Here is a 21,769-nt window from a genome sequence, read left to right on the forward strand (position 1 = left end):
CAGGGGAAAATGTGTACTTGGTGTCATAAACAATCAAAGCTACAGTAGGACAGCCAGACAGGTGATCACAGCATATGCGGTGCCATAACAATTCAGCAGCGGGAAAACCCGTTAAGCGCATTAACAGAGAAGACGAGTCGCCTCCAATCCACAGTAGACTAACACACATACGAGTCCGTGTTACACTTGTTCCCCGGTTACACCTGTTCTTGATTTATAACTTATATCAAAACCTGTTAGTGTTACTTGTTGCTTTAACCGGCTTCAAGTACATTTCAAGTTTATAGGCTATCACACGTTATTTCAAGAAGCACATAAACACAGTAAAAGGGATATAATGCAATAACAACAACAAAAAACCTAAACAAATATTCAAAGGTTCCAAACACTTCACTTACCTCGCACGCAGAGAAGCGACATTGCTGAGATTTTATTCCAACACAGCAATTATGATTTAATCACCTCCTGTGGCATTTGCCACTTTATTTCCTGCCCTTTCGAAATGATATTTGAAATAGCGAGAAACAATCGTAGTTGTTTAAATTCATCATAAAAATAACAGTGAAGTACCGATTGTGTTTGCAACGCGCCTGGGGAACTGTTCGGCGTACCCATGGCGTTAGTGACATGAGCACGAACCAATCATCTTCAATGAACGGAGAATGTGGGCGGGTCTAAAAGATTGTGCTTCGAATAACGTTTTGCACGCGTACAGGTGTGTAAAGCCCTCTTTAACCCGCATTTTACAACATCTGTATCCTTAAGCACCATGTCGTTTTTTAACAATTAACATGTAAAAATGTAGGTTTAAACTTGATTTCTACAGATTTAATCGGACCTTTAGTGTAATAAACTCTTGCATCAGTCTGACTGTGGTGAAGCATTTGGAGTCAAACGACTTGGAGTTATATACGGATTTTGTGGTAACATTCTAGTGCTATCTAGTGGTGACAATATGCTGCTGCAGTTGCTTCTACTTGATTCATATTCTTTTTTTTTTTTTTTTTTTTTCCCAAAGTAACCGTAAACCCAAACACTCAGACCTGATTTAAACGAAGGCTTTACATGAGCAGAATATATTAAATGGGAAATTCAGGATTAAACTTTTAGTTTTTACAATAGAGTATGGTTTAAATTGAAGTGCCTGATTGTTATTTAAATATTTCTACAGTTCTGATGGATTTAGATTGCATGGCTTATAATTTAAGTCGACTTTTGACACACACACACACACACACACACACACACACACACACACACACACACACACACACACACACACAAAGAACTGAAAGTATTATTTTTGTGTTGTTAGTCTGATTATTGTTATCATTACAAACCATTCCCATATGACAAAAACGTTCCTCTTGACTATAATTTGAACACTGGAGGAATTTCTAATTATTTGAGGTGTGTACATAACGGCACGTTTTGACTTTAAAATATTCTAAAATAAAAATAAAATAAAGTGAATTAATCAATAAAAAATATATATATTAAAAGTTCATCGTTACATAGACACAAACATTTGTCCTGTCGTTATCTATACGTTTCTTCACCAAAGCGGAGTAAAAGGAACTAGCACGTGTACGGGGCGTGGCTTGATAAGACGTTGCCTGACACGGAACCAATAAGAATCTATTTCGTCGAAATATATTACTGTTATTCAAATATATTCAAAAATCGCATTAGTACTCAAATGTTACTGGTCCGGGGACGAGAAAGCGACCAATCGCTTAAATGACAGCCCTTCAGCTGTTCGAACGTCCCTCCTCCTAGTTATTTTTTAGCAAATCCCGGAAGTATTGCTTTTAAAGGGACAGAATGATTTCATGGGCGAGGGCTTTGGACCAAGAGCCAAGCAGAAAATAGCAGAGGCCCGTTGGCATAGGACGTGGAAAGGAGAAGAAAGGCAATAAAAACAGCTTTGTCGACATTTGGAAACCAGGATCCTGTATCCTCATCGGTCAGCTATATCTTCGTTACACTGTGGGATTTCAACGCAGATAGTTTGACGTCGATTACACTGAAGATCTTGAGATCCTGCATGCTGTCAAAAATAGCATCAAACTCTTTCTCCAGATATGATGGGAATGTTGGTTTGCTGACTGCTGCAGTCCTTGTCATTGTCATCGTTGTATGTTTGCTGTGGGTGAGTTCTCTTTGTGCTGCCATCCTCCTTTAGATCACTCTCAATTCACCATTTATATATTTAGATCAGACTCATTTCACCATATGCGAAGGATCTTAGATTGTAATGACGAAGGATGAATTCTTAATGTGTAAGTTACCTCAGTAGTCTCACTAATCAATCATGTATATACACCTTATTAATCTAAACTCTTTAATTAAATCTAAGGTGAAATGATCCCCGGTAGGATATAAAGATTTCCTTGGTATTTTCCACCTATTGTATATGAAATGATCTCACGTGCTTGATAATGGCTGATTGATCACAGTCTGCACACACAATGCATACAGGGGCTGCTGTATGTTCATGCGCAGGGGGGCGTTTCTGCTTTGTCTGATTCATGCCATTTCATCCACTGAAGGCAACTTTCATCAGTCCATAAGGCACATGCCTCACCTTCTTTATCCTTTAGTTTTTTATTTCTTTATTTCTTGTCTTTAAAAAATACATGTATTACATTCTTTGTGCTTTGAATTGTGCATGATTCTGTTTCTGTAGTGTTACACCCCTAGCCATGGGCCCATATGATTCATGCCTTGGTGACAGAGTTTATTTGAGAAAAGGTTTCCTGTATGATTCACAATCGACTGCTGTTGACTAAACACTACGGGGATGTCATGTTGTCCTTGTGTCCTAATTATTAGATTCATTAGAGAAAGCCATAATTCAGCGTCAGAGTTTTGGCAGTGGGTGGGTGCGCGCACAGGTTGCAGAATATGTAAGGGGCAGGAATCCATCCTGCTCATTACTGATGCCAGACAGGACGTCAATAGAAAGGCACAATGGAAAGCTGCAGAGTGATTTCTATTGTCCAAAAAAAAAGAAGAAGAAAAGAGGTTTATCAGCAGTTACCCCGAGTGGGCTCTTTCTCTCTGTAAAGAGCTCACATGTCCCAAAAGAGCTGCAGGTAGAATGTGACCTTTATCACCTTTTTAAAGTCTGAATAATATCAGAACGGCTCCTTAATGCCCTTGCTCTGTGACCTCTTTCTGTGTGCCCGTCAGCAGAAGTATGTATTACATCACTGGGTTAGTGAGGGAAATGCATGGTAGGAATAGCTGCAGCAAATCGGAAGATAAGCTTGTCAAGCTGGTGTAGGAAGCAAATGCGTGTTAGAGATGTTTATTCGGTATGAGGTGGCTTAGCATGTGTCGTTAAGGCCTTTTCTGCAACCGATACGTGTAAATGTTGAATGAGGGGTTTCAATTCAACGTCTTCCCTAAATGCAATGCAATGGATTCTCTTTCTCTCATCTTGATGTGAGTGAGGGTGGTGCGGGTCCAGTAGCACTGGTCTTCTTTCTTGGGATTCAGGGCATTATTAGACACTGAACCCGTAATAAGCATGCGTAGATCTGTGTTTATGTAGTTTACACAGAGACAATAACGGTGTTGAATCCCATTTTCAAAAGTTTGCATTTTCAGGCCCTCAAAATGCAGTTATCGTGTAAATGAATGTCCAAAATGTCCAGTTTGTAGTTGAAAACAGTGTTGTGTTAACAGAGTTAAGTATCAAAGTTCTGTGATTTGATTTATAATTTTGCTCGGTTCAGGATAAGTGAAATAATCCCCTGTATTTCCACTGATAAAAAGACATAAGCCATATTGAGGGAACTGTTTTAAAAGTGCGCTCTCTTAATTTGAGGCAGTTATGAACCGCCTAGAAATGACCTAGCAATCACATAAGAACAATGTTGTTATTGTTAACTGTTAACAGGTTTAACAATGGTTAACTGTTAACAATTCTTAATTGAAATAAAGATCAAATAAAAATATAATATTAGATAAAAAGGTAAACTAATTGCCATGGCAACTAACTATTAGAACACCTTAGCAACCCTGTCAGAACACCATAGCGGTGCGTTTTGAATTGGTTACAGTTCGAATAATCTTAGTCAATACTTCTTCCAATGCATTTATACATGCACATTTGATTTGCTGTCATCTTTAGAGAAACATTATATACCTTAACCTCTTTAAATAGCCCTAGAGATGCCATGGGTGTTTAATCATGATAGCCAAACCCACTACTGGTCACCTCTACTGGTGACTTGGATAAGGATTTTTCAATAATAGAAATGTTTCTCAGATCAGTATCACAGGGTTAAGTGTGAGCATGTGCACAGGTCTGATACAAGCAAGCCAGCTTAAAAACAAGGCCTTAGCCTGCTAAGCGGTTGATCATTTATTTAAACATGACTAGCCTCTTAATTTTAAGAATTAGCAGTAGTGTGATAGTTGCCACAGGCTGTAGCTTATATGTAAAATGTATGTAGATATTTAAGGTATTTAAGTCAAGGTACATAGTGTTTCTCTAAAGATAAGAGCAAATCAAATGTGTGTATATTGCCACACAACAGGATATTTTTAGCAATGCCTAAGATGTATGTCCTGTATTTTATATAGTACTTTGTTTTTGCTAGGCTAATTGCAGGTTAGCTATATATACTCTTTGTATTAGAAAACACAATACCATATCTTGGTCATATCCCAGCTCCCTTTTTCTCTGCAGTTTCATTTCACCTTTGCCCTCAAATCCACCTTCTGCCATCTATTCCCTTTCTCTAATTACGCCCTTACTCTGTTTCAGAGGAGTAAATTTGTCACCCACAACCCCCACCTTGGAAAGCGTATTACCAAGGGCATGTTAGTTACCGTCCTCGTTCATCAGTGTCAGCTGCTAATCTCTACGGTGGGACTAGCTTTAATATCTAGCGTCAGCTATGTTTTTGTTATTGTAGCGACATATACAGACTTCCACAGCTGATTCCTCATTAAAGGCCTGATTGTGTTTGTGCCTTTTGTTAGGTAGCATAATTGTATTGATCTATTTATAGCTTGCATACTCTGGCATATGGTTTGTTATAAAGATGTGTAACACGCACACATCATTCAAAGATTGTGATTTTGAGTGCCACATTGCCATACCATTGCTCTCAATAGCTGTAAAGACACCTTTTTCTTCTGGAACATTCTGCTTTTTTTCTAGAGCACATTCAAGAGTCTCTTTCTCTTACTCTTTGCAACATATTAATAGTGATTAAAGTGTATAAGAAAGTGTAATGAAGGTGTGACTAGCAGAAATCACATCCTGTGTATTTACATCAGTGCAGAGAGCACAGGATTGCACCTTTTGTGTTTTCTCACTTGGCTCATTGAAGTGGAAAACAGGAAGTAAAGCAGATGACTATAATAGCGTCAGTCTGGTGGGACCTCAGTTCTGGTTACAATTGCTGTTATTTGCCTTGCATGTGGACTTCTTGTTTAAAACATTACAACCAAGTCAAATAATAGCACTTTAAACCAGAAGTCCCACCAGACTGATGCTATTATATTATGTAAATAATATGCTATTATTTAGCTGCTCAACTTCTTACTGTAAACAACACTCGTTCAAACAGTTAGATTAGATTTTTTATAATTAAAAATATTACAAAATATATGATAAAAAAGCATATTATAAAAATAGCTCAAGAAGCACTTCTTATTATCAGCGTAGTCACTACAGCGTAGTTTCCCCCAGAATTCTTTAATGAATGGAAAGTTGATTTTTTTTTTTTTTTTTTTTTTTGAAATATAAATATTTTTAAACATTATAAAGGTATTCCATCAAATTTGACAGCTTGAGTTTGTGTGACTAAAAATGGATATGGACACTCGCAGACATGGAGGAAGGGATACAATTTTAAAGCACTATAAGACGCTTTAACAGTCCCTTATAGACCGGTCTATCCCTATCCCAGCCCAGATTCAGCATAGCTGCCGAGAAAGTGTTTGAAACAGAGTTTTGTTTTGTCAGCATCATACACCAAATCTATGCTGAAGCACCACGTAAGTGTATGTATACACATCTTTGTGTATATTTAGTGCACGTTTGTACTTGTGTGTAGTTGTGCTTCACTCTGTATTTCTGAATTCTCAGAGGCCAGCTGAGGGCTGGCTCATGTCTCAAGCCACGCCCCCAGGCATTCCTAATATAGGTATGGAACATGAGGTCTTAAAGGAGAAGTGTCTCTGCAGGGCATGTTTTCAATTTAAGCTCACTAGACATCACAACCAGTGCAAGACATTAGAACTCCGCCGTGTGACTAGCATAACACAACTATAAACATGTTTCCCATTTTACACCCACACGCAAGATAACCCTCAACCCTCTGAGCATAAGCTCTCCACACCACCACCTCTACCTCAGTCGCTGCATCTAAAGAGATAAAATTAATCTGTCTTTATGTGCTAAAGCTTTTGTTTAAGTGCATGCGGAATTACCTCTCCTTATTTGGAAGATGTGCATGCATTTGAAAGAGGTATGTGGCATGTTGCCTGCAGACACATTTACCCAAACATACACACAAATACACACCCGTCCCTTCACGCCCATCAGAATCTCTGTTTCTGTGCAAGGGCAGATAACACACTTTCATGCATAGACGTATCCGCTCAGCTGTGCACTTCCCCTTTTTGCTCTGCATTTTTTTTTTCTTGTCTTTTCCCTTTTTAAATGTATTTGAGTAAAGAATATTAGCATACTCTTATGTATTTGTTTGAATGCTTAACTGTGCTTATATTTGTGTTCACTAATTAGTTTCTTATGCTCTAAAAAGCTGCATTTATTTGAGGAAAAATGCAGTAAAAACAGATAATGTTTTATATTTTAAACTATTTAAAAAAATAAACTTATTGATGGCAACTGTATTTTCAGAAATTATGATGTTATGAATAATAAAGATTTGGTGCTCGAGAAATATTTCTTATTATTATCAATGCTTAATATCTTTTTGGAAACAATCATTCTTTTCTTCAGGTTTCTTTGATGGAAAAAAAAGTCCAAAGGGACAGCATTATTAGAAAATCGTATGTCTTTTTTCCCACTTTTATCAGTTTAATGTGTCCCTGCTGAATAAAAGTAAAGTCTTTCTGAGCCAAAACTTTTAAAGTTATCACAGAAAATAATGTGATCTTCTTCACTGGCATGTTTGCCTCCTAAGTAACGTGTTCGTGTTCCTCTGGAATGCCTCTATTAGACAAGCGCACACACAATATATACACAAGCTGGCACTAATGCACACAATAACTCACTGAAGCTCTATCAGGGAATACATTGCCTCTGCAAAACAAGCAGAACAGGTGGGCGGGACTTTTGAGGTTTCCCTTCACCTTTTACACCTATCAGGACAGTCACTATGGCATCTGATCCCTCTCCCTCTGACCAATCAAACGAAAGCACAGCCTTACTCTTACATGAGTTGTGTGCTGACTGAGCAAGCGAGCACGCCTTCAGTAACCAGCTGAGAGGAAGTAGGCTGAAAGGCAAAGCAGAGGAGTGCGAGAGAGAGAGAGAGGAACAAGTGGTGAGAAATTTAGCAAGAAAGAGAGAGCACTAGAAGGGAGGGGGGACTAAAGGCGGTATACCAAAGCTGCTTTCATTGTGCTGAAGTTATTTGAGGGGGGAAATGATGTGTGTGAGATGGTGGCGGGGGGAGTTGGAAGTGAAAAGTGGTGGGGGGGTTTACAGAGTTTATATGCATGTGCCAAAGGGAGCCTGAGAGAGGTTTTGTGTGTGAGTTATTGAAAGAGGGAGAGAGAGGGGGAGTTCGGGAGGGTGGAAAGAGAGATTCACAGTTGGGCATACCAGAATAGCAGTGCAGAGAGAGCATAAACACCGAGATGTGCCTTTACAGACTGCTTGAACAAGAAACCTTAATTGGACTAAAGTCTTGTCTCTCTCATTCTCACTCCTCTCAGGGGAGGAACAGAAAGAAAGGCCTGCACTCCCTCATCATTCCATGCAAGTCACCTTTCAACTCCTCATAGTCTTGAAGGAAGAACAACCACAACTTTAGAGAACCGACAGAGAGGACGGAGAAACAGACGAGGGGGAAAGGGCAGGAGTTCCTAGAGAGGTGAGTCAGGAGGTTTGTAGTGTGTTTGTGGGTGGTTGATGTAAACATGTCAAGCGGTGACAGCTGTTTGACATGGCATACTTCATCTAAAACTATTGTACATCTTCTACAAGTACTGTACATGTGTTTTTTATGACCAAGTACTAATTGAGAGGTTACTTGTTAAAAAAGTTAATTTGTCACACCAAAGGATATTTAAATAAAACTAGCTACAAGCTGTAAAAATAGTGAAAACTCAGCTAAAGAACCCTAATTATATACATTTTTGAGATTGTTCGAGTCATTGACATTTGTTTTAAGTGACATTTTTTTTCTCCAACAAAAATATTATTTGTAGCTTATATAATTAGTTTGTATGCCTTTTGTTTTAATTGAGAGGCTACATTTAGAATATATTTGTACTTTAAAAAATATGCACCTTTTAGGAGTAAAAAAAAGGTACAATGATGTCCTTTTAAGGGTACTGCCCCAGCTACAAGCTGTTGTACCCCTAAAGGTACAATTTTGACACCCCTTTTCTCTGTGAAGGACTGTTCGAATTAACTGCAAATTAGCTAAAAACATTAACATGGTGAAAAAACTGTTAAAGCGCATAAATTGCACCCTTCCCTTCATAAAAATGTTATTAAGTTTATTTATGGGTCATTGACCATTTTTTTGTAGTGGTATCAATATCCTGCAGTATGACACATTTACGTTTTATGGACTACATTGAATATTGCGCAAATGGTGGATAACTTCAAAGAAATGGTGACTAAGCACCTAAAATTATGCTTCTAAAATGTAATGTGGATTTTAACCTTAAATGTTTATTTTGTTGCATGTCATTTGTCAACCACCCATTTATGAACATGGGTGGTTGAAATTGGAAAAAAAAAGGAAGTAGTTTGGGGAGAAAAAAAAGCTGTCTCATCCTTTTTCTTTCTGTCTTGTCATTGACTCATTTGTGCATTGACAGATATGACATCATGACCCGTGCCGTGTCTAAAGATAATATTTCAGCCATTGGTTTTGCTGACAGGCTTTTAGTTGCAGAGAGATAAGCTTAGTCCGAGGTGTGCTTGTGAGACTTTGTTCCTGCTGTAGTTCATGACATTTAGTGACTTCCTCCGTCATAAGAGCCAGGTGTTTTGCAGAAACCTCAAGGCTGCACACATCATCACTGTATAGCTTAAGGGTAGAGGGCTACACTATCGCCTATGATTTGTTCTTTCTCGGTGACTCACTCTCTCACATGCATGGTGAGAACGAATTTATTGTTTAAGTAACAACACCTGTGCAATATGTGTGCCTTAATTCAGTCAGCAACTTTTTCAGCTGTATTTTACACAATATAGTGCAAATCTAGCTATATTAGGATCATGCCTATGATAAACAAGCTCCAGAGTGGCTCTATAGGGAAAATGACTTGTGTAATAATAAAGCTTGGGTAATAATGAAGAAGAATTCCCAGAATGTTGTTTGGTCTCAGAGGTCAACCATGGAAACAATGTTTGAAACTGAAGCTCCGATGTAATTTTTGATATTTTCAGTCTTTTATCCATGTTGTTCCCATGTTCCTGAAACCGAGAGGCTGGAATGTGAAGGAAGGAAATATTTTTGCTTTATTCAATAGCCATCAGCTACCACTTCATAATCATCATAAACAGATGCGCAGCTATGCATTCAAAAATTCCAATAGCTAAAGAAGAACACAGATGTCTTCCATTGCATTGTGATTCGGCTATATAAAGTAAAGTTGTTCTTAATTTTCTTCTAATCATCTTAAGAGGGTTTTAAGGGGCTCATTTTCTCACTAAGGACATTAAGACACAGTTTTCTGCAAAGCTGCATTGAAACAAGCTTTATTATGAAAGGCATTATGAATACAACTGATTTGACTAATTATTGACTAACTTCTTTTTCCTAAATGATACCAAGTAACCAGTAAAACACCATAAAGCTGACAGCTGCCCAAGCTAGTCCGTTGTTTGGTTTCCCTATCTATTTTCTTCTGCTCCGTATTGAATTCTCTGGGGGTGGGGATGAACATTCTTGCTTTTTTCTTGAACAGGCAGTGTGGATGAACTTAACTCTCAGTGTGCCATTGATTTGCTAATATAACCTGGACAACAATTAATTCAATGGGTTTACCGTATCTGGATTTGTAGATTGCGTGAGACACCCATATCAAGAGCTGATAAGGAAATTATGCAGCCTTTGACATTCATTAATTACTGGTAACATTTAGTTTATGTCAAAAAAAAAGTAGAGCATTTTATTGCACAGCTGAAGTGTTCATTGCATATATAAAAGGGTGTAACCATATCACTGGCATCATTTGCTTAGAATAAACACACTTTAAATGTCTCATCCTACCCTCTGAGCAACATGTTGGTGTTTAATACCAGCGTGCTAGCTGGTGTGTGTCTTGTCAGCTGTATTTGACCTGGGGTTCAGGGTTCTATTCATGCTGAGCTGAAAGATTCACAGCACACTCTTACATCATGTGTAACAGACTACCACTTGGCAAAAAAAAAAAAAAAAAGACTTTTGTATAACCCACATTTCTCAAAACTCTATACTATCATTCAAACTATGCTTTTTTTAATGTATTGAAAGAAGTCTGCTGCAGTGTCACATGATCGTTCAGAATCCATTCTAATTCATTCGTTGAAACAGTTACGCTGCTTAATATTTTTGTGCAAACTTTAAAAGTATTCATTTCTTACTGACAAATCTTGCTGAACCAAAACTTTTAGTGTAATTTGTCTGTTGTGCTTTCAGTTAGTTACAGTGGTTTCATATCTTATTTTTATTTTTTTATTTTTTTTATTTTTCATCTGGTCCTGGAATTCTGTTGGGTTACAGATATTGTTTTTAGGTGTCCTCTACGTACGGCTGGACCTTTTGAATGTTATTTTAGATCTTATGTCACTTTGAGGTCTCCCCCATTAGCTGTTTAACATAGCAATGCCTAAAATACCCTTAACTCCATGCCTTTTGTACACATTTAAAGTTAAAGCATTAAGCTGTGTGACACTACAAAAACAGTAATGTGGCACAACACACTTTCTCCTTCTCCATGTATCTCTCTTATTATACTGGCCACATAGGCCACTATTTTGAGGCCTATATTTTGCCAGTGAACTCAAAGACACTCTGGAACATACTGCCGCAAACTAAGATACGCAGTAAGAAAAAAAAAACCATAGAGAAACAGAAAAAGTACTGGTAATTTTTCTGCCAGGATATTATCTGTTAACCCTAAAACCCAACACATTGCAATGTGTAATTCAAAACATGTGTAAAATATCTGTGTCAGATAATTTATATAAAATAAAATATATACAAATCAATACAGAACATTCCTTCATATTAACAGACTTTCTTTAGAGTGTAAGCTCCTCCCTTGAGAGGCCACTGAACACTTCATTCAAGCAGTTTAATGCAAATGCTTCTCTTATAAAGGCCAAATCCTCAACATTCTGTCTTTTCATATTTTGTGCATTTATAGCCATCATACTGACATGCTTGAGTTTCATTAGATGGTGCTCAGTGCATCGCAAGATGTGTGTCGCACACGAATGTTCAAAAGTTTACTGTCAGTAAGATTATTATTTTTATTTTTTTGCTTTTGAAAGAAATTAACTTTTATTCAGCAGGTGTTGAAGAGAGACATTTATAATGTCTGCATACATATTAAAGGGGTAGTTTACCCAAAAATGAAAATTTGATGTTTATCTGCTTACCCTCAGGGCATCCAAGATGTAGATGTGTTTGTTTCTTCATTAGAACACAAATTAAGATTTTTAACTCCAACCGTTGCTCGTATAATGCATGTCAATGGGGTCCCATTGACATGCATTATACGAGGAATGGTTGTTAAAGAACTGAGTTAAAAATCTTAATTTGTGTTCTACTGAAGAAACAAACACATCTACATCTTGGATGCCCTGGGGGTAAGCAGATAAACATCAAATTTTCATTTTTGGGTAAACTACCCCTTTAATCAGCTAACTATTTTCAATATTAAATAAGTGTATCATAGTAAGTAATAATAAAAAATGGTGTATTTGGTGTGTGAAACAGTACCCAAGGCTACATGAAAGTCAGGGTGGCATATTCATGGCTGGTCCAACCAATTTTTTTGGTGTTTTTGTGGGGAATAAGAAAAAAAGTCACACATAGGCTACATTACAATCACTCACATGCAGTACATGATAAGCAACACATTTTCAGAAATATTTTTTTAAGTGTGAAAAACTTGATTTTGATATGTAGCCTGACTGTGACAGCCAGTCAATAGGCTATTAGTACTGTTTAAGCCAATCACAGATTGTTGGAGGGAGGGGAAGATGAGTTTACATTTGCTAGTGAAGTAAAGTAATATTCAGCGCTCAAGAGGCGAACATTTAGAAAAAGATATCTTTGATTAAAAGAAAGAATGGTGCCTGAAACTACGCTCAATGATGTTGAGCTCTCTTGTATTCATGACTTCATTAGCTTTCATGATTTTAGTGCCTTCAACTGACAAGCATATTATGATTTTCATAATGCAGAGGATTTGCCATTCTCTCCCCCCTTTGGATGTGATGTACTATGCGCTAATTTGAAAACAGCTTAACCATACAGATATATGATCACGAGACAGTGGTGTAAAATAATGGCACACTTTTGACCTTAAATGAATAGTTCATCCAAAAATGAAAAATCTGAAACGTTGTGTTCCACAGATGGAAGTCATACAGATCAGTCACACAGGTCGGAACAACATGAGTGTAATTAAGTTACGGAATTACATTTTTTTGATGAACTGTCCCTTTAATGCACAGCCCTCTATGTTCTTTTTATATTGAATATATTAAAAAAGGGAGAAGAACATGATTCCTTCAGCTAGTGTGCATTCAGACTATTATTATTTACATTTAGCTAAGCTTCAGTAGATAATGCTTACTTATATCATGTTTTTCCAAAAGCTATTACTTAGGACTGGTATGTTAGTGATTGTATGTTCCTGTTTTCGTCTTTTTAATGAGCTGGACTGCTCGTTCTCTGATGCAAGACAGTACAAAGGTTCTGTTGTGCGTCTCTGTGTTTTGTCTGCCAGTCTTGATTCCAAACAAGCCTGAGCTCTAGAGACAGAGAGCCAGTCAGAGCAATGTAGAACACAGTCTGTTCAAGCATGTGTCCTGATCAGATGGCATAAAATTAGTGTAGTGGGTCATATGATTGCTCGCTGTGTCTGTTCCCTGTTAGTGTGATTAGTTTGTTTTATTTATTGATCAGTCTTTTGTAATTAAAAGCTAGCAGATGACTGATCCGTTTGAGCTTTGATATCTCACCTCATCAGCGCATGTTGTCATGGCAATTTACCAGAAAACTTGACTTTAAAATCCTGTTTATGGCTAACTCGGATCACGTGCAGGTTGAACTGTGGCATGGTTACTGATTTGATGAAGTCGATTTGTTGTCGATTTAACCATTGTTCTCTGACAGGTTGTGTCTCTGGAATGCCTGGCTCAGGATGCAGCCGCTGAGCAGTCCACTCCTTTCAGGAGCCAAGGGGAGGCGTGATTGGCCGCTGGCCTTATCTGGGTGGAGCTTTAGGAGGGATTTTACTTATTCATTGGCACGTTCTGCAAGCCCCCTCCCACCTCACTGACGCTCTGCCCTTGGTAAGTAAACCATACACACATACTATAACCAAATAAAATACGATCATATTTAGCAAGTGAACAGCAAACAATTGTTTAGGTTTTTTTACGAATCCGTTTCAAGCTACATTCAAATGTGGATTGAAATCCTATTCAAATGATATTAAACAATTTTAGCCTGCATGCATTTATCAAATTTGCCGTAGCTTTTCTGCCTATGTTTACTAGAAGTTCTCATGCCACATAAAACATAAACGTCAGACGTTGTTGTTGGAAACATGCTCAAATTCGTTGCAGAAAAAAATGGGGATCTGAACAGTTATGATGCACAGTGTGGACCGATTCCAATCGGATACACAAATAAACAGACTTGGACTGACAGTAGGAATATTTCGCCTATGATTACTGATAACCAAGTAATTGTTTGGCATGCTTGATCTGTTGTCCTAATTAGCAGTCCTAATGTCAGATGTTCCCTGAGTGTGTTAAAACCTAATTAACAATTTCTCTTCAGTGCAGCACATGAATTATGTCCAAAAGTTTATTCATTTTGTGTGTAATGTCTATATATAAACTGGATTGTTTATCTGTCATTTTCTCTTGCTAATTCTATTTTGTCAGGCCCCTGTTAGCTGCCTGTGTGCCTGGGAATGCTGTTTTTGCATCAGAGGGGCAGTGTTGGAGATGGCCGAATTCAGGGGCTAAGGACAGGGTCAAGATTCAAGGGTCAACACAACTCAGAATCTGCAGGGGTGGATGTGGAAGGGCCTACAGCTAAGCTGTAGGCACCAACAGGCACGTAGGTTAGGAAAATGATCATTCACACACATTAATATATTTTATGACAGTGTTTTCTGCACTCATTTATAGCAGAGACACTCAATGCAGAATCGGCAAAATAAGTTGTGAATGCAACTTTGCAGATTGATTGAGATAAAAAGCCTGTGTGCCAGGAAAGAATGGCAAGAAACATTTTTTTCGTTGCATTGTCCTTGCGGACTACTAGCAAAAACAAACATAAATCGTGTCCATTTGCAGTCTGATTCACAAATTATGCATATATGCCAGTTCTTTGTTTTAGTGAATCAGAGGCACACAACAACACCAATGTAGTCTGTTTCCTAAAGTTGACTCATAATCTCACGAACCAGTTATTTTTAGTTAATCAAAACCATACAGTGCATATTGTACTATCTGAACCCTGATTGAATTAATTGGTTATTTTAATGAATAATTCAAAAACACAAATTTCCATTTTGAATCAGTTAAATGAATCGATCAGACCGGTTACCGAATCAACATCTGCCTTGCATACTAACATACAAGTTTTTTTATTTTATTCTTTATCATCAGAGATGTCTATATCGGGAAAAATATGTAAATTTTTACATGGCTGTGTTGTTCAATCCAACAAAATGTTCAAAATTTTAAATCCAAATGAAATCTATTGGATGGAAAGGGGTGGTGTAAACCTGAATAATTTGAACTGAAATAATACATCAGTAGGTAAAAACTAAACATGTAAACGCTTGATTATGACTAAAATTACATGAATATGGTTATTTTAGTGTTTTTTTTTGTGTGTGTGTGTGTGTGTGTGTGTGTGTGTGTGTGTGTGTGTGTGTGTGTGTGTGTGTGTGTGTGTGTGTGTGTGTGTGTGTGTGTGTGTGTGTGTGTGTGTGTGTGTGTGTGTGTGTGTTATGCGTTTCATATCAATTTGCTTATGCTTTTATACCTGTTTGTTGTACTTCAGAAGCTGTGTGCACTGTGGAAATCAGCTTGTGCTAACTGCATAACTGACCCCTGGAAACTACAGCCTTCCATCCATCTAGACGGGAAGCTTACTTTCATTTTCACAGCCTTGTTGCACTTGTTCGGACATTCTAGAACTCTCTAGAGTTTGTGTCTTTATTATTTAACACTGCACAACTTCCCTTGAAACAATCACCGAGCAAAAGCAAAGTCACTATGCGTCACATCCACGTGGAACTGGCTCGTAAAGAGCCTGCCGTAGAGCTTCCAGCCCAGGATGGCGATCTGCCTCTGCCTAGCACTCAGAGTGAGAGCCCTGAACCTGGAGTACGTAGAGTAGTTCCCAGACCTTTTGGAGAAGAAGAGATAAGACTGCAGAAGGTCTACCAGCTGTCAATCCTCTCACAAAGAGGTGGTTTTGGGGAAAATCAAGAGACTCTGCGACCTATTAGAGTAGGCATGAAACGTAGTCTGGAGGGGACGCAGGTCCCTGTCGCTCACAAGCGTCTTTTCCAACAGGATGATGATGATGACGATGAGTCCGATGGTGAGGTGCTGTGTGGGTCTGGGGTGGAACCACTTTTTTACAACTCGTTCCTTGAGCACAGAGACTCAGAAATCCCTAGGTCACCTCCCCTTTCCCCTTCACATCCACCAATTCCTGGTCGCCGCCCAGCCCAGCACAACCATGACAGGCCCGTCCCAGACGCCTTCTCCCCGCTGTCCCCAAAATCTCCTCCAATGGTTGACCCCCAAGGCCCTCACTCCACCTGGGGCCAATGCGAGGGAAGTCCTCCTACCCTTACTCCCAGGACCGAGGCCTCCACAGCAGGAAACCTCCCGGCTGGCTCCAGCGAAGAGCCTCAGAACGAAGGCCATAACTCTGTGGACGTCAAGAGTACGTTGTGCGCCACAGATAGCAGTTGGGCACCTGTCCCGTTTTCAACACCCGCTGAGGCTGTCAAATGGGGGACAACTTTCGAATCTTCTCCTCCTCCATCAGAGACAAAGAACTTCTCCTCCTCTAATGGACTGAGTTCTCTGGAGAAAACAGTGGAAGCAAATAGTCAGATATCAGGATCATCCAATTCCTGCCCAGTGAAGAAAAGACTTCTGTCCTCCAGTGATACAGGAGAGTCCTGCTCAGAGGATGAGGGTCCATCTACATCAAAACGCAGTCGGCTGGCACTGTTGGCACCGGGGCTCGGATTAGCATCCTGTCGCAGCACTGATGCCAAGGGTGCACCCTTCTGGAATCACCTACTACCCTCAGCAAGAGAGCGCACCAAGGTGAGATGGAAATACCTAGAAATTAAACTGAAGGCCCTTCCACATGACTTTACAATGTAGCTAGATATACAAATTTGAATTTTAACCACCAGCTTAGATGACTTGAGCCTGGTGAACCAATTATATAAATACCCTTACATCTTTAAAACGAACAAATCGGGTACCAGTAACGGCGACCATAGAAATGAATTTGATGTGCCATTAGACTAATCCTTTTTTGCTTCTCGTATACACAAAATTATTTTGTAGATGACTTCAAATATACACTACCATTCAAAAGTTTGGGATATGTTTTTAAAGAAATTAATATATTTTTTCCCAGCAAGGATTAAGTCAATGTGAAATGCAATGCATAATCAGGCACCAATTTACTGTTGCATAATGTATGTATGTATATATAATATGCACGTCATGGCAGATATGAGCTTACTATGTTTCCACACACATCCAGTTCATTCAGCATACTGAGGCCCCTCCTCCGTGGACAGAAAAGTCTCTAGTCTCCCATTTGGGACATAATGCATTTTTGAGCTAACCTTGTAGACTCCCCCTGGGGGAGGGGCTCTGGTAATGCAACTCTCAAAGTTTTTGACCACTCTGTGTTGGTTAACTTAATGTGTAGCCAATGATTCCCAAAACAAATTTTAATCAGTCTTTTGTGATTTGTTTGCAATGCTTTTCATGTAGAAGATGAAAGTGGCACATTGTGAGATGAGTCATGTGAAAGGGCCTTAATTTAAGAGGAAAAAAAACATGCGAGATGTTTCCACATTATGAATGATTACAATATAGAAGAGGAAATGGGAAGGTGCTGATTAGCTTTAGGAGAAACCATTTCTAGGTAATGCGTAGGTGTGAAGGGGGCGGGAATAATACACTACACATTACTGACAGTCATGATGAAAGGTGAATAGTCAGATGGATAAAAGACATATTGGGAGTGAGATTTTAGAACATGTGCCTAATTTTCCATTGCAGTACAATAAGCATTGGGACTCCAGAACAAAGTCCATTGACAGAGGCATTGTTCAATAGGTGAGACCTGCCTCACCTGACCTAACACATACAGGTTCTGGTCAAATTCAGTTCCAGAATGAATGAATTTAGGGTGAGAGGGGTTGCACGGACTACAGAGGCTCATATACTGTCACTTTCATCACGGCGGTGTTGGTACTCGAAGGCTGAGCTCAGGACTGAAGAAGGGAAGAATAAAAGAGAAAGTGAAGGACAGAGAAATGATCATAGAAACAAGCCAACGAAGAGACAATTACACAGAGAAAGAAAGAAACCGTATAGAGAAACAAAGAGAGAGACTGAAATGAAGGATCAGACTTAAAATGTACAGGTTTTATACACAATCTATAGTTAAGTGTAGCTGATATTTAATAATAATATGTAATAACTATTATCAGAATGATATTATGGACTACTGTCATATGTGTGACATTGCGGACACATCTTCATCTGTAAGTACTTGCAGTCTTTTTTGTTTATTTTGTATGAAATTTAACATTGAAAATCTCCCATTGAGATTAGATGGTTCAGCATTCCAAGTATTATGTCATTTCTGATGTCATAATGGCTGTTCTTTTCCGTTTTTGAATTATCTTTCCAATCACTCACTTTTTTTTGTTGTTGTTGATTGTCATGAAGATATTCAAATCTAGTTGCGTTTATCACTAGCCTGTTTTTATATGATCATAAAATGGACCTCAACATTAGTGTGGCCTTATGTACTGACGTACGCCTTTTTTTCTTAAACAGATTATCAAAGTAAAACTTGGCACTAGTTGTAACATCTTTTTCAAACTTCCTTTTCAGACTGCTACAGACTGTTCGCGATCAAGTAGAAGGCTCAAAGCAGGGAGTCGACTCAAATCGTAAGTCCTTTTTTAAATTTTGTCTCAAGACAAATTCTATTTTATTACATTATATTAACATTTAAATTTGTGTGTTACTTTCTTCTATAGTCGACAGTTGCGCAGTGGACGCAGAACAGACACCAGCCGCTCCTGTAGTTCAGTCTCCTCTTTAGCCTCCATTAGCAGACCTCTTCTTGGGAACTTTGAGGTACACAGACATGTTTGATATTTTGAACTGATTTTAGAACATATACTGTTTTCATTTGTCATGCGTTTCCGAGTAACAAGGTTGTTGTGTTTGGAATGACTTGAACATCTGGTAGCATGTGATCCTCCGTTGTTTATCGTAATGCCCGGTTTTATGGTGTTTTAAAATGTTGAGATTTAGAGATGTGTAGTGTACTCCAGCTATAAAAACAGTGATTAATTGGTTTTTGTGTGTGCATCTGTATGAAGGAATCAATTCTGAAGGGCCGTTTTACTCCATCTGGGCGGATTGAGGGCTTCACCGCTGAGATCGGGGCTAGCGGCTCCTATTGCCCACAGCATGCCACCTTACCTGTGCAAGTGACTTACTATGACACCTCAGAGCACAGTGCCCCTTCTCCCTTCCTGGTAATAACTTGCTACCTTTTGTGTTTCATCTTTTCATCTCAGAGGATTATTTCTGTAAAATGAAATGCCCATGTATTAAAATGTGAATGCGCCTAGCCTATTTAATTCAGAGATTTGTTTTTCATCATTCTAAATCAGTTTTTTTTTAATCATCATTTACATGTGAATTCTCATTTGTAAAATGCTTATTCAAAGCCATGTTCATTTGCCATGTTTAGGGAGTGATCTTGCTAGAACCACTTGGGAAAAAAGGATACAGCGTACCCAAAGCAGGGACCATTCAAGTGGTGGGCTCTCTTTCTATTTCTTTCCATTTATTATTATGATTTTTTTAAATGTATATTTATTTTGTACTTTTTTTTTTTTTAATTAATGTTTTTCCTTTTGTTGTTTTTTAAATCCTTTGTTTGAAATGTTTCTTTTTTGTTGTTCTTTGCAGACCTTATTTAACCCCAATAAGACTGTGGTTAAAATGTTTTTGGTGACGTATAATTTTGAGGACATGCCCGTTAATCACATGACCTTCTTGCGCCATCGTATCTTCCTGGTGCCTGTGGATGAGGTGGAGGGGCAGGAGAGCTCCTTGTCTGACAGGAAGAAGATTCTCTGCTACTTGATACACCTCAGGTACACGCCGACAGGATGTACACTATTGTCCAAATGTTTAGGTGTAGTTTTAAAAAAAAAATGCTTTTGAAAGAACTAAGTCTCTTTTACTCACTAAGGATGCATTTACTTGATCAAAAATAAAGACAGTGATTTTGTGAAATATTATTACTATTTCAAATAACTAATTTCTATTTTAATATATTTTGAAATGTAATTTATTCCTGTGATGGCAAAGCAACGTTTTCAGCAGCCATTAGTGTCACATTATCCTTTAGAAATCATTCTAATATGATTATTAGTGCTCAAGAAAGATTTTTTATTATCTACTGTATGTTGAACACAGTTGCGTATATGGGCTAGTTTAAAACTAACTATATTTAATATATTAAATTTAAAGAGAACCTGTTTTTTCCTCTCCTCTGTGTTTCCACATCTCAGATTCCAGAGTTCCAAGTCTGGGAAAATCTACTTGCACAATGATATCCGGCTGCTATTCTCCCGCAAGTCCATCGAGGTGGACACTGGGATTCCTTACGAGCTGAAATCTTTCACCGAGGTGCCAAGAAACCCCAAATACTCCCCCAGAGTGTGAGATCGTGATGCCCTGCTATAGTGGGGCAGAAGATCTGCATTAATAAAGATTGCAAGACAAGAGACCCCTGTACACTTGAACACAGACACACTTGCACTCATACATGCATACACAGACAGATGTATGTACATACACACAGATATCACACCCTCTCAAGGGCAAACTCTAGAACTGAGTGTGTAACATGCATGCCTTGTGACTAAATTGAGTTTTCCTCTAGTGCCGTTAAACAGTTAAGCTTTGCCCTTCGCTCTGCCTGCACCTGCCCACTGTGGACCAGTCGTAAACATGCCCGCCAACCCGATCTAAAATGTTGGTAACCATAGGTAGATATGGACTTCCTCGATTAAAGAGGACAGATTTGATGTACAAAAAGGTAATGAATGAGACCAACAAGTACGTAGGGAGGAAAATCAAATGGGAAAAAGAGACTTCTGAGCCCCCGAATGGAGGTTTTAACAATGGACACCACCAGTTAACTTGCCCATTAGAGGGGGATAAGAAAGTTCTAGAAAGAAAGAGACCAGCAGAACAGAGGACTGAAATTACATCCATTCAGTATCTGCACTGGTTGTAAAGAGGAAAATAGTATTTTGGACATTTTCTCGTTTCGGAAGGGCAGATTGGAGGACATTGCTGTTTCAACTTATTCTGAACATCAGAGAAGAAAACAAACTGTAGTATTTATGTTCGCAAATGTCTTAAAAAAAGAAGCAATATGCTGCACAACTAGAGTGATTTCATTTTTGTGGAGGTAGTAGGTGCCCTCTCTGCTAGGATGGAGGGAAACAATTGCCAAGTGAGAGGGGATGGAGATTGGGAGGGAGGGAATGGGAGGGAATTTGGGGTATTTAAAATCAGAAAATGTTGTTTATGTATATTTTAAAATGGATTAAACTCTGTGACTTGCAGGTGAAACCATTGTTTGACCGTAATTTGTCATGGGATACTCGAATGTTTGCTCCTGTATGTTTTGTGTATGATCAATAAAATACATTCAGTTGCAACATATATTTAAAATAAATTTAAAAAAAAGCTTGTGTAGATTAAGTGAAAATACCTCCAGCGTTTCATGCCAAGAAGATGCCAAAAATTAAAATAACCCCATGATTTACGCACCCTCAAGCCATCCTAGTTGTACATGACATTCTTCTTTCAGACGAATACAGTTGGAGTTATATTAAAAAAATGTCCTGCCTAATCCAGGCATTATAATGGCAGCGAATGGCAGCCAAAATGTGAAGCCCAAAAAAAGTGTAGTCATATCCATTATAAATGTAATCCACATGTTCTGGGTGTTTAATAAAGGCCTCCTGAAGCCTA

At 38.5% G+C, this 21,769-nt stretch overlaps 1 protein-coding gene across 3 annotated transcripts; it reads left to right on the plus strand.

Annotated features, from left to right (window-relative positions):
- Positions 1-1,814: 1,814 nt before the first annotated feature.
- Positions 1,815-21,263, plus strand: LOC137071386 (atos homolog protein B). Of its 3 annotated transcripts, none has more exons than XM_067439347.1 (11): positions 1,815-2,152; positions 7,933-8,090; positions 13,569-13,747; positions 14,348-14,529; positions 15,480-16,768; positions 18,590-18,648; positions 18,739-18,838; positions 19,087-19,245; positions 19,464-19,532; positions 19,685-19,872; positions 20,293-21,263. In XM_067439347.1, the coding sequence occupies exons 5-11, from the start codon at positions 15,695-15,697 to the stop codon at positions 20,444-20,446; spliced, it is 1,803 nt and encodes a 600-aa protein (XP_067295448.1). In that variant the 5' UTR covers positions 1,815-2,152; positions 7,933-8,090; positions 13,569-13,747; positions 14,348-14,529; positions 15,480-15,694; the 3' UTR covers positions 20,447-21,263. The 3 variants fall into 3 exon arrangements, with proteins under 3 accessions (XP_067295448.1, XP_067295450.1, XP_067295449.1); XM_067439349.1 differs by having other exon boundaries at positions 14,348-14,525; XM_067439348.1 differs by lacking the exon at positions 1,815-2,152 and adding an exon at positions 7,006-7,538.
- Positions 21,264-21,769: the final 506 nt, after the last annotated feature.

This window comes from Pseudorasbora parva, chromosome 3 (assembly GCF_024679245.1).
Source record: "Pseudorasbora parva isolate DD20220531a chromosome 3, ASM2467924v1, whole genome shotgun sequence".
NCBI classification, from domain to species: Eukaryota; Metazoa; Chordata; class Actinopteri; order Cypriniformes; family Gobionidae; genus Pseudorasbora; species Pseudorasbora parva.